At 33.9% G+C, this 20129-nt stretch overlaps 1 protein-coding gene across 10 annotated transcripts in view; it reads right to left on the bottom strand.

Moving 5' to 3' along the window:
- The window catches only part of LOC126880595 (zinc finger protein 883-like), an 87963-nt gene that overhangs the window by 44981 nt on the left and 22853 nt on the right, over positions 1–20129 (bottom strand). Inside the window, exons 3-4 of one of the 10 annotated variants that reach the window (XM_050644561.1) lie at positions 4475–4812; positions 3618–3970 (exon numbers count right to left, since the gene is read on the bottom strand). The exons of 6 other annotated variants lie outside the window; for them this stretch is intronic. In XM_050644561.1, coding sequence (XP_050500518.1) covers positions 3773–3970; positions 4475–4812 — 536 coding nt within the window. In that variant the 3' untranslated portion in view covers positions 3618–3772. Of the gene's footprint in view, positions 1–3617; positions 4813–6733; positions 10889–15940; positions 16667–20129 lie in introns of those variants that run through there. 3 more of the 10 variants (XM_050644554.1, XM_050644558.1, XM_050644560.1) reach the window with 3 other exon arrangements.

Genomic DNA, 20129 nt, shown 5'->3' with positions numbered 1-20129 from the left:
AAGAGCAATAAGATATCTGTTTGGCCTCAGAAGAACAACACATTGTAGAAGCTACTTCAAAGATCACAGAATTCTAACACTACCTTCTTTATATATTTTAGAAACTGTTTGCTTAATTCGTAAACATCTACATGTCTTTACAGCAACACCTAGTCATGACTATTCCACCAGAAATTCTACCTTTGACATATATTTACCGATCCCGTCCAGTGAGTTAGTAAAGAAGTCTATATTATATTATATTCTGCAAAAAAACTATACAACCATCTCCCTCTACAACTTAAATCTGCAACAACTTTCCCTAAGTTCCGTAAAATGACAAAAGCCGATCTATCTGAAAGACCATATTATTCAACAGCATAGTTTCTCAACCAATAACTAAGAAATTGCAGTATTCTTATGTACAATTCACCAAATATAGCTGAAAGTGTGAAATTCCCATTGCCTGCGCTAACAATGAAGTGAGAAGGCACATACAAACGGTCTGTACCGTCAGTGCAAGTGCGAGGTCCGTCGTTTGACGAATGCGCATCATGATCGTCACGCGTTTTCAGACTCTCAGCTATATTTGGTGAACTGTATAAGCAGAATTTTAAACTATATTTGAGTGTCATATGCAGCAGCTTAATGGCAAAACCAAACGGACCACGCTGCAGCGCTACGCTGTGGAGCCACAACAGTAGTCTCCGATGATTTACCGTGGGTTCTTATGTATAGTGGCCGTCACTCCCCAGACGATCGAGTGTACCCGGCCACAGTCGCTCGCATAAGAACCCACGGTAAACTACTTTTGTGGATCCACAGAGTGGTCGGCCACAATCGCCCGTCTGTTATCGGCGTAACTTAACTTATTAAATTTCTTAAGGTAGATTACGCAATTTGCAATTTTTTTTAAATTTTGCAATGTATTGTTATTGTTTTTTGTTTCACTTCATTATATTTTATTTATATTGACGATTTATTTTAGTAAATTGTATTTGTTAGTTTTTATTTATGACTCTTGTAAGCTTTGTCTATAAAATTGTTAAATTTTCCATAACAATAAAGCATATTTCTATTCTATTCTATGTATGAATAGTTAGTGAAGATAATATAATTTTATCGTCTAGAGTACGCCTATTAGAGATCGCAATTGTTGGACCCAGCATCCAGCGTTTCTTTTTCAAATGTTGGATCCAGCAAACTGTGCTGGATCCAGCAGCGCGGATCCACAAACGTGTCAAATTCGAAATAAGTTACTTCATGTCTTCATTGTTCTCTTTATTCAAAGCCGTGAGTCTGCAACTTGCCATTTCCTGGTTATTTCTCCATGCCGAAAAAGATTGCAATACAACAAGCGATGAAAAATTTGTTCAGTTGTATAAATCTGGACCTCGGAGGTAAACTACACTATGTCGACATGGTATTATTTTGAACAAGTTCCTTTAATCCACTTATTTTATTAGTTGGATTATACATTATATATTATCATTAAAATATGGTCATATGGTTATATATTATCATTAAAATATGGTCATATGGTTATATATTATCATTAAAATATGGTCATATTGTCTTTCAACCAATTATGGGATATATCAGATTTTTATTGACATCCTAAGTGCCCTAAACTTTGTTGCAAACATAGGCTAAACACTGTATGACCAAAATTAGCCATTTACCACACCGTGATCAGTATCTCGAGAAATAAGCGTTTTTTTTTTGGGGACTACTACTCGTCTATAAAGACACATAAGCTTTTTCCTATTACGTATTTTGACTTGAAATTTTCCAGAAAACTTTTTCATGGCTTATGTTTTAATGCTGTGTTGGTTAAAATTATAAACTAAAAAGTTTGTCACTCAACGTTTTTAAGTAAACATGAAACTAACGAAATCTGACGACAAAATGTTTAAAAATTAACATCTCCTCTTTTAATTATTTTAAACATTTCGGACAAATCTCCTTGTTATCTAAATACTTTAACGATGATACAATGAGTTAAATTTGAAAAATCATTAAAATTGATTTTTGAACATGTTTCCACCAATTCTAGATAAAAATAAACTTCATATTCGGATTCAGTGACCTCGAAAACATAAAGAATGACCAAAACTTTCCATTCACCTATCATGGTCGCTTTTTCGATTTCTAACCTCAAATTAGGAGTGATAATATTCTGTAACTTTTAACAAATCGAATAGAAGTGACCAAGCCGAATCGTAATTACCTGAAATCGGAATGTTTGATATCTATCGCGTCATTTTCGTGTTTGGATTGGCATTCTGTAACTCACATCGAAATAAAGGTAAATCGAAATCGGCAATTTCTATTTCACGTGGTCAGGAGGGGGTGGCAACCCCACATTGTCAAGCGAAATTGGTGCTCTGTGGCCTGCTTGTTACGTGTTGTTACTAGTTCTAAATTTGAAATATGACACCGTTGCCATATCTTCAATTTTTCATACTATCACATTACATACAGTTGCATTTAAAAAATAGTTTTCAAAAAACAAAAAAGAAAAGTTTTGAAAAGTAAACAACAAAATATTAGTCTAAATATTCTACACAAAAAGCTCAAAAGATGATAAACTGATAAATAAAAAAGATAAATGAAGATAAGATGTATGATGAAAAATATTACTAATAGTATACAATCTTAAGATTTGATTCCAGCTAAAATAACTGATAAACAACTTTTCCCAAAAACGGTGTCTTTTCTATAATTATTTTTTCTATAAGCGTTAATTAATACAAATACAAGCAAACTGGTATAATGTATTTATCAATCAACGCTATAAGTCTATCTTTATATTTTAAACGTTGTTGTACATGTACAATCTAATCTTGTACATTATGCCATTGATTGAAATTATAAAAGATATACCAAAAAAATGTTTGGCAACACTGTGATTGGCCAACATTCAGCATTCAGAATCTGAATTTCGGATGCCAAATCAATTTTAAGGTTAGGTTTGATGCATACTCGTACATGTCTAAATTAATTATACAATTCCCTAAGTAAATACCACCAGAGACTAAAAATTAAGCAGATACAAAAGGTAAAAATACTATAAATAATTATAAATAAGTAGTAATAAATTATTTTTAGTAGATATAAAATACAAACGTCAAAACAAAATACAATGCGCTTGCGTCAAATACAATTCCGATTATCGAAATCTAATTTCGACAGGGTAAATGGTGTCGAAGTCATTTCTATTCACTATTCCGATTGTAGAGAGTCCGAGGGAGTTATGGAATACCGATTTTGAATATTTCTATTAGACTTGGCCACTTCTATTCGATTTTCCTGACTTCTATAATCGAAATGAGTTACAGAATAGGCATGAATGTGGTAATGTGGTAACCAAATCAGTTGAATAAGAGTTGTCTGTAAACAAGTTGTGTAAAAGTTTTAGGTTCTTATTGTGAAACGTTATATCAGAGATTTTCATCACCCTGGCCTTCATATGTTTTAATAGATTGATTTTCATTGAATGTTTGTGATATGATAGGTAGTGTAAGTATCTACCTGATGCTGTGGGTTTTCTATATCAGTCCACTAGAATAATATTGTTATTAGCTCTGATTAGTTTAGTGTCGAGGAAAGGATTTTAAATGCTGTAATTGGTGGAATGCTTGTAGAATTGAATTTAATACGAATAAAAAGATTGACACAAATCAAAAAATATTATTTAAAATGGTAGGAGAGACAAATAAGGTCTGGGGTGCAGCTGAACCCCGCACCGTCTTACGAGGGTTGTTGTTAAGTTCCTACTGGATACAAAATCCTAAGAAGAGTTTTCTCCAGTGTGCTTTATCGTATTATGTACTTTCAGATCACTTGCACGGGAATACGACTTCAAACAAATTTCACATTGATAAGGTTTTCCTCCAGTATGAATTATCACATGTTTTTTCAAAGAACTTGAATCAGAAAACGACTTCAAACAAATTTCACATTGAAAAGGTTTCTCTTTGGTGTGCACCTGCATATGTCGTTTCAAAGTACTTGTATCGGAAAAACCTTTAAAACAAACATCACATTGATAAGGTTTCTCCCCAGTGTGCACTCTTATGTGTGTTTTCAAATGGCCTCTTTTGAAAAACGACTTTAAGCATATTTCACATTGATATGGTGTTTCTCCAGTGTGAACTCTCATATGTATTTTTAAAGTAGACATTTGGGTAAACGACTTAAAACAAATATCACATTGATAAGGTTCTTCCCCAGTGTGCATGGCCATGTGTATTTTCAAATCACGTGATTTGAAAAACGAGTTTAAGCATATTTCACATTGATATGGTTTTTCTCCAGTGTGAACTCTTATATGTACTTTCAGATCACTTGCACGGGTATACGACTTCAAACAAATTTCACATTGATAAGGTTTTTTCCCAGTATGAATTATCACATGTTTTTTCAAAGAACTTGAATCAGAAAACGACTTCAAACAAATATCACATTGAAAAGGTTTTTCTTTGGTGTGCACCCTCATATGTCTCTTCAACGTACTTGTATCGGAAAAACATTTAAAACAAATCTCACACTGATATCGTTTTTCCCCAGTGTGCACTCTCATATGTACTTTCAGATCATGTGCACGGGAATACGACTTAAAACATATTTCACATTGATATGGTTTTTCTCCGTTGTGAAATCTCATATGCTCCTTCAGATCATATGCACGGGAATACGACTTAAAACAAATTTCACATTGATAACGTTGTTTTCCTATGTGTTTTTGAACAGGTTTTCTAATTACCCTTTCATGAGAAAACGACAGTGAACTAGGTAATGTTATTTCCATTTTATTCGTCTCCAGAAAGCCTAAAATAAAAACCAAATTTTAAAATTTGCCGGTTGTCAAAGTGTTATGTGCTATTCGGAAAAATTTAGTATGAATAGTTATTTATGTACCGAGTTTAATAAAGTAAGTATTTGTGGCACGCAAAGTGAAATTGTATGAGCTCGGGTCCATTTACTTTTCTCTTTCATATCTGAAAGATGTGCATCTACAAGGGTATATATATATAGTCTGCACTTCAATTCTGTGCATCAATACATCCCACCTGATTTTATTTGTCTTGGCAGAGGCAACACCAGGATTTAGTCTATTTAGTATTTAGTCATATCTATAATGAGTTTAACATAAGGGGTGTTTTAGCCTTAACTTGTCACGCTGGGCAGGCTGGTTGACAAGTAGGGGGGATATAGGAAAGGAATTTGGGGTTTGGGTAGGATAATACTAGGGTTTGGGCCTGGTTTGCCCTAAGTAGGGAGTGGAGGAAAACCCATGAGCTCGCGTGGGCAGGGACGCTACCTCCCTGAAATAAGTCTACCTCCTATCGGGAGGCAGGCTTGGGCTTTTAACAACAGCATAGTCCACAAACTTCAAGTGACTCAGAGAGCTATAGAACGGAGAGAATGCTCAACATTAAGCTCAGTGATCGCAAGTCCAATGAAGAGATAAGAAGGCGGTCAAAAGTAACAGATGTGATCCAGAAGGTAGCCATGTTAAAATGGAACTGGGCAGGACACATAGGAAGAATGGAAGACAACCGCTGGACAAAGCGAATTCTCGAGTGGCGACCAAGGGCAAGCAAAAGAAGTAGAGGCAGACCTCAAACAAACTGGACTGATGACATCAAGCGAATGGCTGGCCACGAATAGATGCAAAAACAGCAAACAGATATGAATGGACACACCTAAGGGAGGCTTACATCCGACGACGGATGGAATTGCTGTTGACGATGATAAGTTTAACCACATTTTCAAATCATCCGACATACCAATATGTCTTAAAAGAAAAATCTTCAATCAGTGTGCTTTGTCAGTGTTGACTTACCGAGCGGTAAGTGGTCCGAGAGTGGACAAGCGAAGATTGAATGATGATGTCCTTCAGTAGAAATGTATACTATAGTCGGTTCGCTAAACTCAATTTTGCAAAAATTGGCAGAATTACTAACTATTTAGTAATTATTTTTTGCCAATTTTACTAAAATTGGCAAAATTACCGACTAAAATATCTAGCCAGTTGTGTCCGAGTTTAGCGAACAGACTATACCACGATTATCTTGGTGTAGTAGGTAGTCGTCAGGTTACCTATTCATATTATTAGTTACGTTACTATAGTGGAATTGTCTTTAGAAAGCCTTTCCTTGATCTTAGAATGCACCAGGTGTCAGCACCCCACGGCCCACAAGCCGCTTGCGGCCTTTTGCAACATTCTGCGCGGCTCGCCAATGAACCAATATAATTTTAGGAAAAATCAACAAACTTAAAACGTTAGCATGCCGAAATGTGATCGGTGATAAAAATGCGCGCTAACAGGAGAATAGTGGGAAACCTATTTTACTGCGCAAGTTTAATCCCCACTCCCCAGCATATACGACGGCTCGCTTAGCAAGTGTAGCATTCTTTCATTTGACCAGTTTGTTACTGTATGTTCATATATGTGCATTTTGTACATGAACACGTCATACTGACAACCATATGACGTTTCACTGCAATATGAAATTTGAAATACATGCAATTTTAATTTATTGGTAGAATAATTCATATTTTATCGTAGGAAAATGAATAAAATATCAAAGCAAAAAATGAATGGGGAAAACCGCGAATTTTATTAACAACGCTAACAAAATTAACAAACGCTATCTGTGTATAGTGTCAAATGTCATATTGTTCCTTTTATATGAAAATTAAGACCATGTCAAAATTAAGGTTAAAAGTTGTTAAAAATAAAAAGTTTCTTTTAGCATAATTGTATACATTTATTGTCCTCCATGAACAAAATACAAAACATTCATAATTGTTTACATTAAGTTTACTCTATGAAGACTTTTTGACAGTGTGCAATGTCACATTATGTTGTTTCATATGATCTGATTCGGAAAACAATGACAAATTTCTAGACTGATGAGCTTTTTCTTAACTGTGATACTATCAAAGACCTTACATGTATAAACAACTTCCAACAAATTTTACATTAATAACGTGTTTCTGTGTAATTTGCCATATGCACTATCAATTCACATCGATACGGTTTTTCTCCAGTGTGTAATCGCCTATGTCCTTGCAAAGTTGTTGCACGAGGAAATGACTTCAAACAAATGTCACAGTGATCAGCTTTTCTACCAAGGTGCTGGGTCGTACGGTTTTTGAGATCACCTGATTGAAAAAAACGACATTGACCAAATTTCACATTGGTACAGTTTTTTTTTAAGAGAGTGCAAAAATGTCTACTTTTGCGCACGCATTTTAGTTTAGAAAGTTTCACTTTTCCGCACGCGTGTTACTTTTCCGCACGCGTGTTAATTTAGATATGTTAATATGGCCTTAATGTAATTATAATACATGCAATAAACTAATATTTAGATATTATTTACTAATTTATTTCAAATATATATTATTGTGTTCCTGTTTTAATGAAATTAACGCGACTATTTCACTCATCTTAAAATTTTCACATAATCTGACCAATCACAAACCAAAGACAGCTTGTGTTATCGCGAAAACACCAACTGTCTTTCAATTCTGATTGGTCTATCAGCTTCGTGTTTTCAACGACGTAGCCATGGATACCGATCGCAAAGCAAAGTTTGACGTTTGCCAAAAAAATTATTGTAGCTGTATACGTCAAAATGAGTCGTTTCGGTGGTGCTTCAAACGAAGTTATAAACCAAAACATTGAAGAAAATATACCGAGTAACACAAGAAAATCTAAATCTTATATATGGAGACAATTTATGATGTTCTGTGTGGATCGCAACTACAAATTAGATGCAGAAAATAACAACGAAAGACTAGCATTCATTCTAAAAGACTGGGCCTTCAACTATTTATTGTTATAGGTAAAAAATAATTATAACAAATTATTTATAGTTATAATAAATATTTCATGATTATGACTAATTGTGAATTATTCAAAAAATGGGTTGATTTGGGTTACCTAGATCAAATGTATTATTATTAAATTCCTTCCTCTCATTCTACTGAATTTTTGACCTATCATTTTGTTCGTGAAATAGTCTAATAAAATACCACTCGTGATTTAATTTATCTTATAAGTCTGTCTTTTATTTCTAAACTCAACTGAGTTGCTTAAAGCAACTCGGTTTCGTTTAGGAGTAAATCGACAGACTTATCGCGAAAATTGAATCACTAGTGGTATTACTATTGACAATTCGATGAAATAAAATTATTTTGACATAATATTCGAAAGTCAAATCGATAGACAATAACAGTCGTTTTGAATCATCGTCATGGAAACCAAGATCGTCGTCATGCTAACTAATTATATTGAAAGTTTGGTTTTGACAACCTTGTCAAAGAATTAATTTGTGTATGTATTTTCATATTAATTAAATTAATTGATTAAGATTTGGTAATTTTTTAAAGACTCTTAGAAAAAATATTGTTCCTAACTCTTGCAGAAAGCCTCTTTTCCGCACTCGACTGCTTGCCGAACTCCCGCTTCGCGTCGTTCGGCAAATTGCAGTCGCGTGCGGAAAAGAATGACTTTCTGCACTTGTTAGGAAAATAAATATTCTCCCGAGTACACCCTTTTAATATGACTTTCTTTCTTTGGCCATCTATATTCATTCATTCGTTTCACGAGACCATACCATACTAGTTGTCTCGTTTCAATTCTATCTACACTGGAATATACAGTATTTGTCATATACTGTATACTTTTCAAATGACTTAGAAGGATAAACGACTTAAAACAAATTTCACCTTGATAACGTGTCTAGTCGGTGCCCCATGCGATTTCATCAAATTCGGAGAAAATGCCTTAAAACAAATTTTACATTGAAAATGTTTTTTTCCAGTGTGTACCCTTATTAGATTTTGAGATTGGGAAAATTATTTGGAACATAATATGTTAATATTATCCATATCGCTCTTAGACAAGGCGAAAACGGCGAGTTCGTTGGAAAAAATATTCCCATGAGATTTTTTTGCATAATCACATTCGTGAGACACCCCAGAATAAGGTTCAAGAAGTCGCCCACGCTAAAAGTGGTCCAAATTTTTTTAACAATTTTTTTTAATCAAATTGTAAAAATAAATATTTTTGGTCCGGACACGTTTTTTTCAGGTTTTTTGAACCATTCTGGACAAAAAAGGTATGTTGTAATTTGATCGATTTTGAGTTATAAGCAATTTAAAATTTGAAAAACGCAATATGGCCATTTTTAAGACTTAATACCTCAGTTAAAAATTATTAAGAGTCAGAAAGTGACTAAATCAAAGCCCTCTACCTGATCCTGAAGAAATTTGTGTAATTAATTTATTACTAAGTTGTTATTTTTAATTATTAAAAATGAGCGGTAAGATCGTATTGACGCGGCTGTAAATGTGAGTGCGAGTAAAATGCACCATTGACTGCCAGAATGGCATCTCTCTCGCACGCACCATTGACGGGTGCCTAATACGTGCATGGCGCTCATTATAATTAAAAATAACAGCTTAGTAATAAAATAATGACAAAAATTTCTTCAGGATCTTGTAGGGGAGCTTTAAACTTTGATTTAGTCACTTTCTGACTTTCATAATAACTTTTAACTGAGTTATTAAGCCTTAAAAATCGCCATTTTTGTTTTTTTAAATTTAAATTGCTAATAACTCGAAAACGATCAACTTTAGAGAAAAATTATAAGAAACCTTTTTTTGTCCAGAATGCTCCAAAATATCTAAAAAAAAAATTTGCCCGGGCCGAAAATATTTACTTTTGCAATTTGATTAAAAAAAATTTGGACCACTTTTCACGTGGGCGACTTCTTGAACCTTATTTATTCTGGGATGTCTCACGAATGTGATTATGAAAAAATCTCATGGGAATATTTTCTCCAACGAACCCGCCGTTTTCGCCTAATCTATCTATTAATTATTCCAAATTGATCCACTCGTGTTGTCGAGTGCTCAAGGGGCGTATGTGCTCATACATCCGCATTTAAGAAATATTAAAGTAGACTAGTGGTTAATGTTGTTGTCAACTTCCTACTGGATACACAATCCTAAGAAGTTGAAAATTTATCTCCAGTGTGCTTTCTCATATTATGTACTTTCAGATCATATGCACGGGAATACGACTTAAAACAAATTTCGCATGGATAACGTTTTTCTTCAGTATGTAATCTCATATGTTTTTTAAAATTACTTGGATCAGAAAACGGCTTGAAACAAATTTGACATTGAAAAGGTTTCTCTTTGGTGTGCACCATCATATTATGTCGTTTCAAAGAACTTGTATCGGAAAAACATTTAAAACAAATATCACACTTATAAGGTTTTTCCCCAGTGTGCACTCTCATGTGTTTTTTCCAACCACTTGTTTTGAAAAACGACTTTAGACATATTTCACATTGATATGGTGTTTCTCCAGTATGAACTCTCATATGTATTTTTAAAGTAGACATTTGGGTAAACGACTTAAAACAAATATCACATTGATAAGGTTTTTCCCCAGTATGAATTATCACATGTGTTTTCAAATAACTTGAATCAGAAAACGACTTTAAACAAATTTGACATTGAAAAGGTTTCTCTTTGGTGTGCACCCTAATATGTCGTTTCAAATTACTTGTATCGGAAAAACCTTTAAAACAAATATCACATTGATAAGGTTTTTCCCCAATGTGCATGGCCATGTGTATTTTCAAATCACGTGATTTGAAAAACGAGTTCAAGCATATTTCACAATGATATGGTTTTTCTCCGTTGTGTATTCTCATATGTACTTTCAGATCACTTGCACGGGAATACGACTTAAAACAAATTTCACATTGATAACGTTGTTTTCCTGTGTGTTTTTGAACAGGTTTTCTAATTGCCTCTTCATGAGAAAACGACATTGAACTAGGTAATGTTATTTCCATTGTATTCTTGTCCAGAAAACCTAGAATAAAAACCAAATTTTAAAATTTGTCGGTTGTCAGTGTCATGTGGTATTCGGAAAAATTTAGTATGAATAGTTTTTTATGTACCGAGTTCAATAAAGTAAGTTTTTGTGGCACGCCAAGTAAAATTGTATGAGCCCGGGTCCATTTACTTTATTTTCATATCTGAAAGATGTACAACTACCAGTTCATAGTGTGCACTTCATTCATTCAATTCTGTGCGTCAATGCATCCCACCTGATTTTATTTGTCTTGGCAGAGGCAACACCAGGTCTTAATCTATTTAGCATTTACTCATATCTTTAACCATATTTTCAAATCATCCGACATATCAATATGTCTTAAAAGAAAAATGCAAAACAGTGTGTTTTGCCAGTGTTGACTTACCGAGCGGAAAGTTTGACCATGACAAGAAGAACAGTACAAAAAATCAGAGTAGACAAGCGAAGATTGAATGATGATGTCCTTCAGTAGAAACGTATAGCACCACGATTATCTTGGTGTAGTGGGTAGTCGTCAGGTTACCTATTATTAGTTACGTTACTCTAATGGAATTGTCTTTAGGAAAGCTTTCCTTGATCTTAGAATGCACCAGGTCAGCACCCTACGACCCACGAGCCGCCTGTGGTCCTTTGCAACATTTTGCGCGGCTCGCCAATGAACCAATATAGTTTTAGGAAAAATCAACAAACTTAAAGCGTGAGCATGCCGAAATGTGGTCTGTGATAAAAATGCGCGCTAACAGGAGAATAGTGGAAAACCTATTTTACTGCGTAAGTTTAATTCCCACTCCCCAGCATAAACGACGGCTCACTTAGCAAGTGTAGCATTCTTTCATTTGGCCACTTTGTTACTGTATGTTCATATATGTGCATTTTCATATGAACATGTTCATACTGATAACCATATGACGTTTCACTACAATATGTAATTTGAAATAGATGCAATTTTAATTTATTGGTAAAATAATTCATGTTTTATCGTAGAAAAATGAATAAAATATCAAAGCAAAAAATGAATTGGGAAAACCGCGAATTTTATTAACAACGCTAACAAAATTAACAAACGCTATCTGTGTATAGTGTCAAATGTCATATTGTTCCTTTTATATTAAAATTGACACCATGTCAAAATTAAGGTTAAAAGTTGTTAAACATAAAAAGTCTCTTTTAGCATAATTATTGTATACATTTATTGTCCTCCATGAACAAAATACAAAACATTCATTACAGGGCTTTTCATTCAGTCATTTGTTTCGAGCTTCTGTTATATGTTGTATAATCCGTGTACATTAATATTATATTATGGATATATTAATATTATACACAGATTATACAACATAATAATATGACAGAAGCTCGAAATAAATGATAATCGATGAAAAGCCCTATTGTTTACTATTAATTTTCTTTATTAAGACTTTTTGACAGTGTGCAATGTCACATAGCTGTTTCATATGAGAGGCCGTTCAAGTATTACGTAACGCAGGATGGGGGGAGGGGGAGTCAAAAATCTTCAAAAATTGTGTTACGTAATACTTGAATGCTCCTTGATCTGATTCGGAAAACAATGTTAAACAAATTTCAATACTGATGAGCTTTTTCTTAACTGTGTATTTTCATATATATGTACTCTCAAAGACCGTATATGGATAAACAACTTCCAACAAATTTTATATTAATAACGTGTTTCTGTGTGATTTGCCATATGCGCTATCAATTCACATTGATACGGTTTTTCTCCAGTGTGTATTCGCCTACGTCCTTGCAAAGTCGTTGCACGAGGAATAGACTTCAAACTAATGTCACAGATATCAGCTTTTTCACCAATGTGCTGGGTCGTATGATTTTTGAGATCATCTGATTAAAAAAACGACTTTGACCAAATTTCACATTGGTACAGTTTTTCTCCCGAGTACACCCTTTTAATATGACTCCTCAAATATCTTATTTTAGAATAAACGACTTGAAACAAATTGACATTTTTAACGTGTGTAGTCGGTGTGCCATTTCAAATGCGATTTCAAATTCGATGGAGAAAATGCGTTAAAACAAATTTTACATTGAAAATGTTTTTCTCCAGTGTGTACCCTTATTAGATTTTGAGATTAGGAAAATTATTTGGAACATAATATGTTAGTATGCTCCATATCGCTGTACTAATTACTCCAAATTGATCGATTTGTTGTTGAGTGCTCAAGGGGCGTATATGCTCATACATCCGCATTTATACATATTGGTCTTGAAAATAATGAAAAGGTAGATCAGTTGGCAAAAGAAAGCATTTTCAGTGGCGGGGAAACATTGAATGATATTGGCCTTCAAGAATGTATAACCATAAGTAAAACAAGACTACATGATAACTGGAAATTTCAATGAAATCAATACTAGTATATAAATTGTACAACAAGGTATACTCTTTTATATCCGAAAATCCCGACAGATTATTGGCATAAAAATTTAGATTTTTCCAGACACGATATTGTTACTATCTCTAGACTAAAATTTGGCCATGCCTGTTATCCCGCACATCTATATAAAATCAATGTAATACATACAGTCGGATTTGTGCGAAAATTGCAATACAATAAGTGACTTGGATCATATAGTCGAGGAAATGAAGCTGAAAAAATGGCAAAACCTCGCAATTTTTTCGTCCAGCATCGATTTGTACAAAAATTTGGTGTTGGGCTCATTTCACCCTCTAGTTCATTTTCTATATTGAGCCGTTGTACGCTTTTGTTTTTTTAAGGGTGAAAACTACCCCTAATTGTAAAAAATTATAAAATAACATTTTAAACTTTAATATAGTCAACATTTGGTTCTTATTAGTTACATAATGTTTATTTTATGCTTTAAGATATACTATCATAATATTTCAACCCTTAAAACCACCCTTGTTGGAGCTATATATAAAAAATTTACTTATCCTAAAACAATAATTTTGGCTTCCATCGATTTACATAAAAATTTGGGATTAGGACCATGTCACCCTGTACTTCATATTCTATATCATGCTTAAGGGCGTTGATTATTTTTAGGGGTGTAAACTACCCCTTATTGTCAAAAATTATATAAAAACATTGTAAACTTTAATATGAGTAAAATCTGGTTTTGATTGGTTAAATAATGATTGTTTTATACTTTAGGATATACTATCATAATATTTCAACCCTTAAAAACCACCCTTAATAACATTAGAGTTTTATAAGTAGATATTTTAATAGATCTGTACAGAAAAAAAAAGTAGAATTAAAGAATTACAAAAACATTTATTTACACAAAAATACTAATTTACAAATATGTACAAATACAAACAGTTTTTTAGTCATCTTCCAGTATACGAACCGGTTCTGTGGTATTATACATACATTGAAAAATTATTCATAAGAGAACTATCCGAATTTTTCGAAAAAAAAATTCGTTTTATAAACATAGCTCCTTCATTTTTGGCGTTAAAAAGTTTTTTCAAAAATGACTTTGTAGGATTTTTGAAGAGTTAAAAGACTGTAAACTAAATTCCGAAAGATCCTATACTTTTTAATTAGGGTGGGTTTAAAGCGCTCGAATAAGGGGGTGTTTGCTCGTAAATAGAGGTTTATTTAGAGAGCTATATCTCGCTAACTGTTCACTGTAAAGAAAATCTGTGCACAAGAGAATTTTGGTGATTAAAAAAGCTACAATGTAGTAATCTATCATTTTTTTCGTATCCCCAGTATTTTCGGAGATATTTTGAAGTAAAAGGTGAAAAATGCGAAATTCCAAAAAATAAATTTTTCGTTAAACTCCAATTTTTCTAAAATTAGGCCTTTTAAATAGGTCAAACTTCTTGGGTATATTGATAATACAAATATAAAAGGAATTACAGAAAGGTGAAGACCAAATTTTAATTAGGAGGGTAGTTAGGGGGTTGTTTTCACTGATTTTTTCATACGAGAAAAGCAGGTACCGACCATTTTTTGATCGTAAGTCGCTTAATTTTCAGGCTAGAAACTTTTTATTATTATTTTTTGAAAGGCCTAACTGTATACTTGAAAAAAGATTATTTAAGTTTTCCTGGAAAATGTAAAGTTTTTCCGTTATTTTACTTTGAATATTTCAAATTTTGCATTTGACGAAAAAAGCTAACTTTTAACATGCCGTATCTCGGTTTGTATTGGACTTAAAGATATTACAGAAAAAGAATTTGGTTTGTTTTACTAAAAGATACGATTTTGATATCTACAGTTTTTTTTTATTAAATGCATATTTTTCGAGGTATTCTCCAAAAACCCTCTAAAAAAGTAGATTTTTTCATCGATTTTTTTAAAGTTCAAAACTGTTACTTTCAAGCGCGAATAACTCGAAAAATATTAGTTTTACGAAGAAAATGTAAAAAGCATTTTTTTCTTAGAATTAGGTTTTACATCGATTTACATGGTTAAAGTGTAATAAAAAATTCCCGCCCTCCAGATGGAGTGGCAACCACCCCCCAAGGTTTTAGCGTACAGCGGTATTATATAGAAAATGATCCTTGGACTATTTCCTACCTTCTTTGAAAATTTCAAGTAAATCCATGCTGGACGAAAAAATTTCGAGCCAAAATGCTTCATTTCCTCGACTAATACTTCCTTGCATGTGACGGATATGTGACACAAAGAAATCTATTGAATACACAGCTATTGCAAGAAAACGTTTATCCCCCATATAATCTGATGAACTTACTAGCTTTGAACAAACGTTCAATCTTTAGGATTGTTTTAGATTATGTTAAGTCGTGTACATTGAAACTTTAGATTAGGTCCAGCTTTGCTACCTTTGTCTTATCTCCCTGGTAATAATACCCCGTATCCCTACTTAGTCTGTAGTTAGTTACCCTGAATGATCTGGGTGCGAAAAGTTTTTTCCTCTTTCCTACCCTTGATTGTTCGATTGGATTCGTAATGGTCTTGGTGTATGGTAGATTTGGTTAGGCGTTGATTTTAAGAAGTGTTGTTGGCTAAATGGGCGCAGTTCCCAAAAGCCATAAAAGAAAAAAAGTATTACAGTAGACTAGTGGTTAATGTTGTCAACTTTCTACTCAACTGGATACAGAATCCTAAGAAGTTGAAGATTTGTCTCCAGTGTGCTTTCTCATATTATGTACTTTGAGATCACTTGCACGGGAATACGACTTCAAACAAATTTCACATCGATAACGTTTTCCTCCAGTATGAATTATCATATGTCTTTTCAAATAACTTGAATCAGAAAACGACTTTGAACAAATTTGACATTGAAAGGGTTTCTCTTTGGTGTGCACCATCTTATGTCGTTTCAAAGAACTTGTATCGGAAAAACATTTAAAACAAATATCACACTGATAAGGTTTTTCCCCAGTGTGCACTCTCATGTGTTTTTTCAATTCGAAAAACGACTTTAAGCATATTTCACATTGATATGGTTTTTCTCCAGTGTGAACTCTCTTGTGTCTTTTCAAATCACTTGATTGGAAAAACGACTTTAAGCATATTTCACATTGATAAAGTTTTTCCCCAGTGTGCGTGGCCATGTGCATTTTTAAATCACGCGTTTTGAAAAACGACTTTAAGCATATTTCACATTGATATGGTTTTTCTCCGTTGTGTATTCTCATATGTATTTTCAGATCATGTGCACGAGAATACGACTTAAAACAAATTTCACATTGATAGCTTTGTTTTCCTGTGTCTTTTTGAACAGGTTTTCTAATTGCCCCTTCATGAGAAAACGACATTGAACTAGGTAATGTTACTTTCATTGTATTCTTGTCCAGAAAACCTAAAATAAAAACCAAATTTTAAAATTTGTCGGTTGTCAAAGTGTCATGTGCTATTCGGAAAAATTTAGTATGAATAGTTATTTATGTACCGAGTTCAATAAAGTAAGTTTTTGTGGCACGCAAAGTGAAATTGTATGAGCCCAGGTCCATTTACTTTATTCTTTCATATCTGAAAGATGTGCATCTAGAAGTTCATAGTCTGCACTTCAATTCATTCAATAGGGAACTTGCACTAAAAAATTTGTTTGCATAAAATTGTTAATTTATGTTTTAAATGTTATATTCAAAATATTACGTCTTAACAATGAATAGTGTACGTACAACATCTAATCAAAGTTCCGCGCCTAAAATTTTCGTTTTAAACAACTTCAAAAGCGAGACCTGGGGTCTAACGTCACAGGCCACTCGTATCGTTTGTCCGTTCGGAGTGGGCTGTTGCATTTAATGCAGTTTGCCCATAGATAAATAATATAGTTGAAATATCTTGTTTTACTCTGTGGCAAAAATGATTTTTTCTGTGACAGGCAAAATATTAACATTTTATCTCTGTTGACATGTATCAAAAAGTTCTTTTTTATGAAATTACTTTTGTCGTTTCTTGTTTAGCTCTCTGCCCAGGTATATGAAGCTTTGGGAACTCTGAAGGGTGATACCATTGATTTGTATGTTAAGTGTAATTTGTTCATGGGGGTTTTTGTGGAATACCATGATTTTGGTTTTGGAAAGATTAATATCCAAGCCCAGTCTGTGACTTTCTTCTGATAGTATGTTCATCAATATTTTTAATTGGTCTTCTGTTTCCGCTAATACTACAGTGTCATCGGCATATCTTACATTGTTAATGATAATTCCATAGAAGTTAAATAATAGAGGGGACAGAATGCACCCTTGACGTACTCCTCGTTCTATGTTTACATAATTGGTATTTCCGTTGTCTGTTCGAACACATCCTGTGTGGTTCCAGTATGTATTGCTTATTACAGCTATGTCGTGTCCGTCCAGCCCTACTTCTTTTAGCACCTCAATCAATTTTTCGTGTCTAATGCGGTCGAAGGCTTTTCTATAATCGACAAAGCACACATACAGCTGTTTTTGAACCTCGAGATACCTTTCTGCCATTAGTGTCAATCCCACAATTTCTTTTCTGGTGCCTGTACCTTTCCTAAAACCATATTGAGAACAACTCAGGTATTCTTCACACTTATTGTGAATGCGGTTATAAATTACTCGCATAAAAATCTTAGCGGCATGACTCATTAGGGATACAGTTCGATGGTCTTCACATGTCCTTGCTTTTTGTTTTTTAGGAAGAGCTACATATGTGGATGTTAGCCAGTCATGTGGTAGAGTGCCATGTTCATATATAATGTTAAAGAGGTAGGTTAATTTCCTGACAGCATCATCACTTGTGTTTAAAATGTTCGGCTGTTGTTAGATCTTCGCCGGGTGCCTTGTTGTTCTTTGCCTCTTTTATTGCCCGCATAACTTCTTTGGTTAGAATATTTAGTTTTCCATTTGTATCTTTTTCTGGGGGCTCTTCTGTTCTCTGATCACCAAACAAATCTTTAAGATATTGTTCCATAAGTTTTCTTTCTGTTTTTTCAGGGTCTAATTCCATTTGGTTTTTCTTGTTTGCTAAAATAGATAAATGTTTGGGTTTCCATATTCCAGCGACTTCTTTAACCTTTTTGTGCATTTCTCTATCTTTATGCTTCCTTTGCAGATCTTCTACCTCTTTACATTTTTCTTTCATCCACTCTTCCTTAGCTACATTTATCTTTATCTCAATTTCCCTGTTGAGTTCTTTGTATCTTGTTAGGTTTTTGTTTTTTACCATCCGTCTCCTCTCCATAATTTGTAATATTTCGACGAAGTAGTTTTCAATCCTAATAGTAAATTATTAATATTGAAAATATTAAAAATATTACTAAAAGATTTTTAAATTGAAAACTTATTGGTACACTTTCCTGGTGACACCTCCAAGACTTCTACAATTTGCAAGTCAAATGGATGCTGCAGTGAAGACGAGAGGGAAGGAATTCTACACTATGCAATTCACATCCCCCGTCTGCAGCTGGTAAAGTTCCAACGGAAAAATGCACCTAGTTACTCTACGGAGTAATACGACTATAAAATAAAAATGTATACAATTTTTATTCAGTTGCAATGCGAAGGCAAAACAATCTTACTTTTCAATTAGAATACGGAGTGCAGTCCAGTCCCTTGAACCGCGATTTTCGGCTCTTATTGGAGCCTTCATCGGAAGGAACGTAGGCACTGTTCTCCATATTTTAACTGATTCGTATCGAGAGGTTTTCCCACCCATTGCAACTGAAGTGATGATAGTAGGTGGCTAGCGCCATCTGGCATTGAAAGACGAAGTAGTTTTCAATCCTAATAGTAAATTATTAATATTGAAAATATTAAAAATATTACTAAAAGATTTTTAAATTGAAAACTTATTGGTACACTTTCCTGGTGACACCTCCAAGACTTCTACAATTTGCAAGTCAAATGGATGCTGCAGTGAAGACGAGAGGGAAGGAATTCTACACTATGCAATTCACATCCCCCGTCTGCAGCTGGTAAAGTTCCAACGGAAAAATGCACCTAGTTACTCTACGGAGTAATACGACTATAAAATAAAAATGTATACCATTTTTATTGTTTTTGTAATATTTCGTTTGTCATCCATGGTTTTCTTTGTTTACGGTTTTCTTTCTGGATATTCTGGTTTGCTGCCTCTAGGACAGTATTTTTTTTCCCCACATGTCTTCAATGTTTTCTTTTATTGTCTTCTCTTTAGTGGGAGCTAATGTCTTAGACTCTAACTGCGTGTCTACCATGTCTTTATACATATGTTTTTGTCTTTGGTCAGCACTACTCCATGCTATTCTCTGACTGGGTTTAGCCTTGTCTACTCTTTTAAGTTTTATTCTGACAGTTGCGACTACAGGATTGTGGTCTGCATTTATGTCACAGCTTGGGTACGTTTTTACATTTAGAATACCATTACGGAACCTTTTGTTAATTGTAATGTAGTCGATTTGGTTCCTCACAATATTTCCTTCGCAATCTTGAGGAGACTTCCACGTATACAGACGTCTTTTAGGCAATTTATACCATATGTGTTAAGAACCACCAGGTTGTTATCTTGGCAAAATTCAACAAAGCGTGCAGGCCTAGACAGGTAGTTGGAATACACCAATTCCGCAAAATGCCTAAGATAGTGGCCACTTATTTGAATTTGCCAAATCCAACAGCATATACTGGCCATTGTTTTCGCAGGTTTTCTGCTACGATGTTAGTAGATTGTGGTGGAGATATTACGAGTTTAAAGACACTAGGTGCATGGAAATCATCAAACGTTGCTGAGGGTTACATCGAGGAATCTCTTACTAATAAGGAAGAGGTGGCAAATAAAATATTCGCAAAAGCAGATAATCAACAAAATATCCCTAG

The sequence above is a fragment of the Diabrotica virgifera genome, chromosome 2 (assembly GCF_917563875.1).
Source record: "Diabrotica virgifera virgifera chromosome 2, PGI_DIABVI_V3a".
NCBI classification, from domain to species: Eukaryota; Metazoa; Arthropoda; class Insecta; order Coleoptera; family Chrysomelidae; genus Diabrotica; species Diabrotica virgifera.
This window is presented reverse-complemented; position numbering and strand designations above follow the sequence as displayed.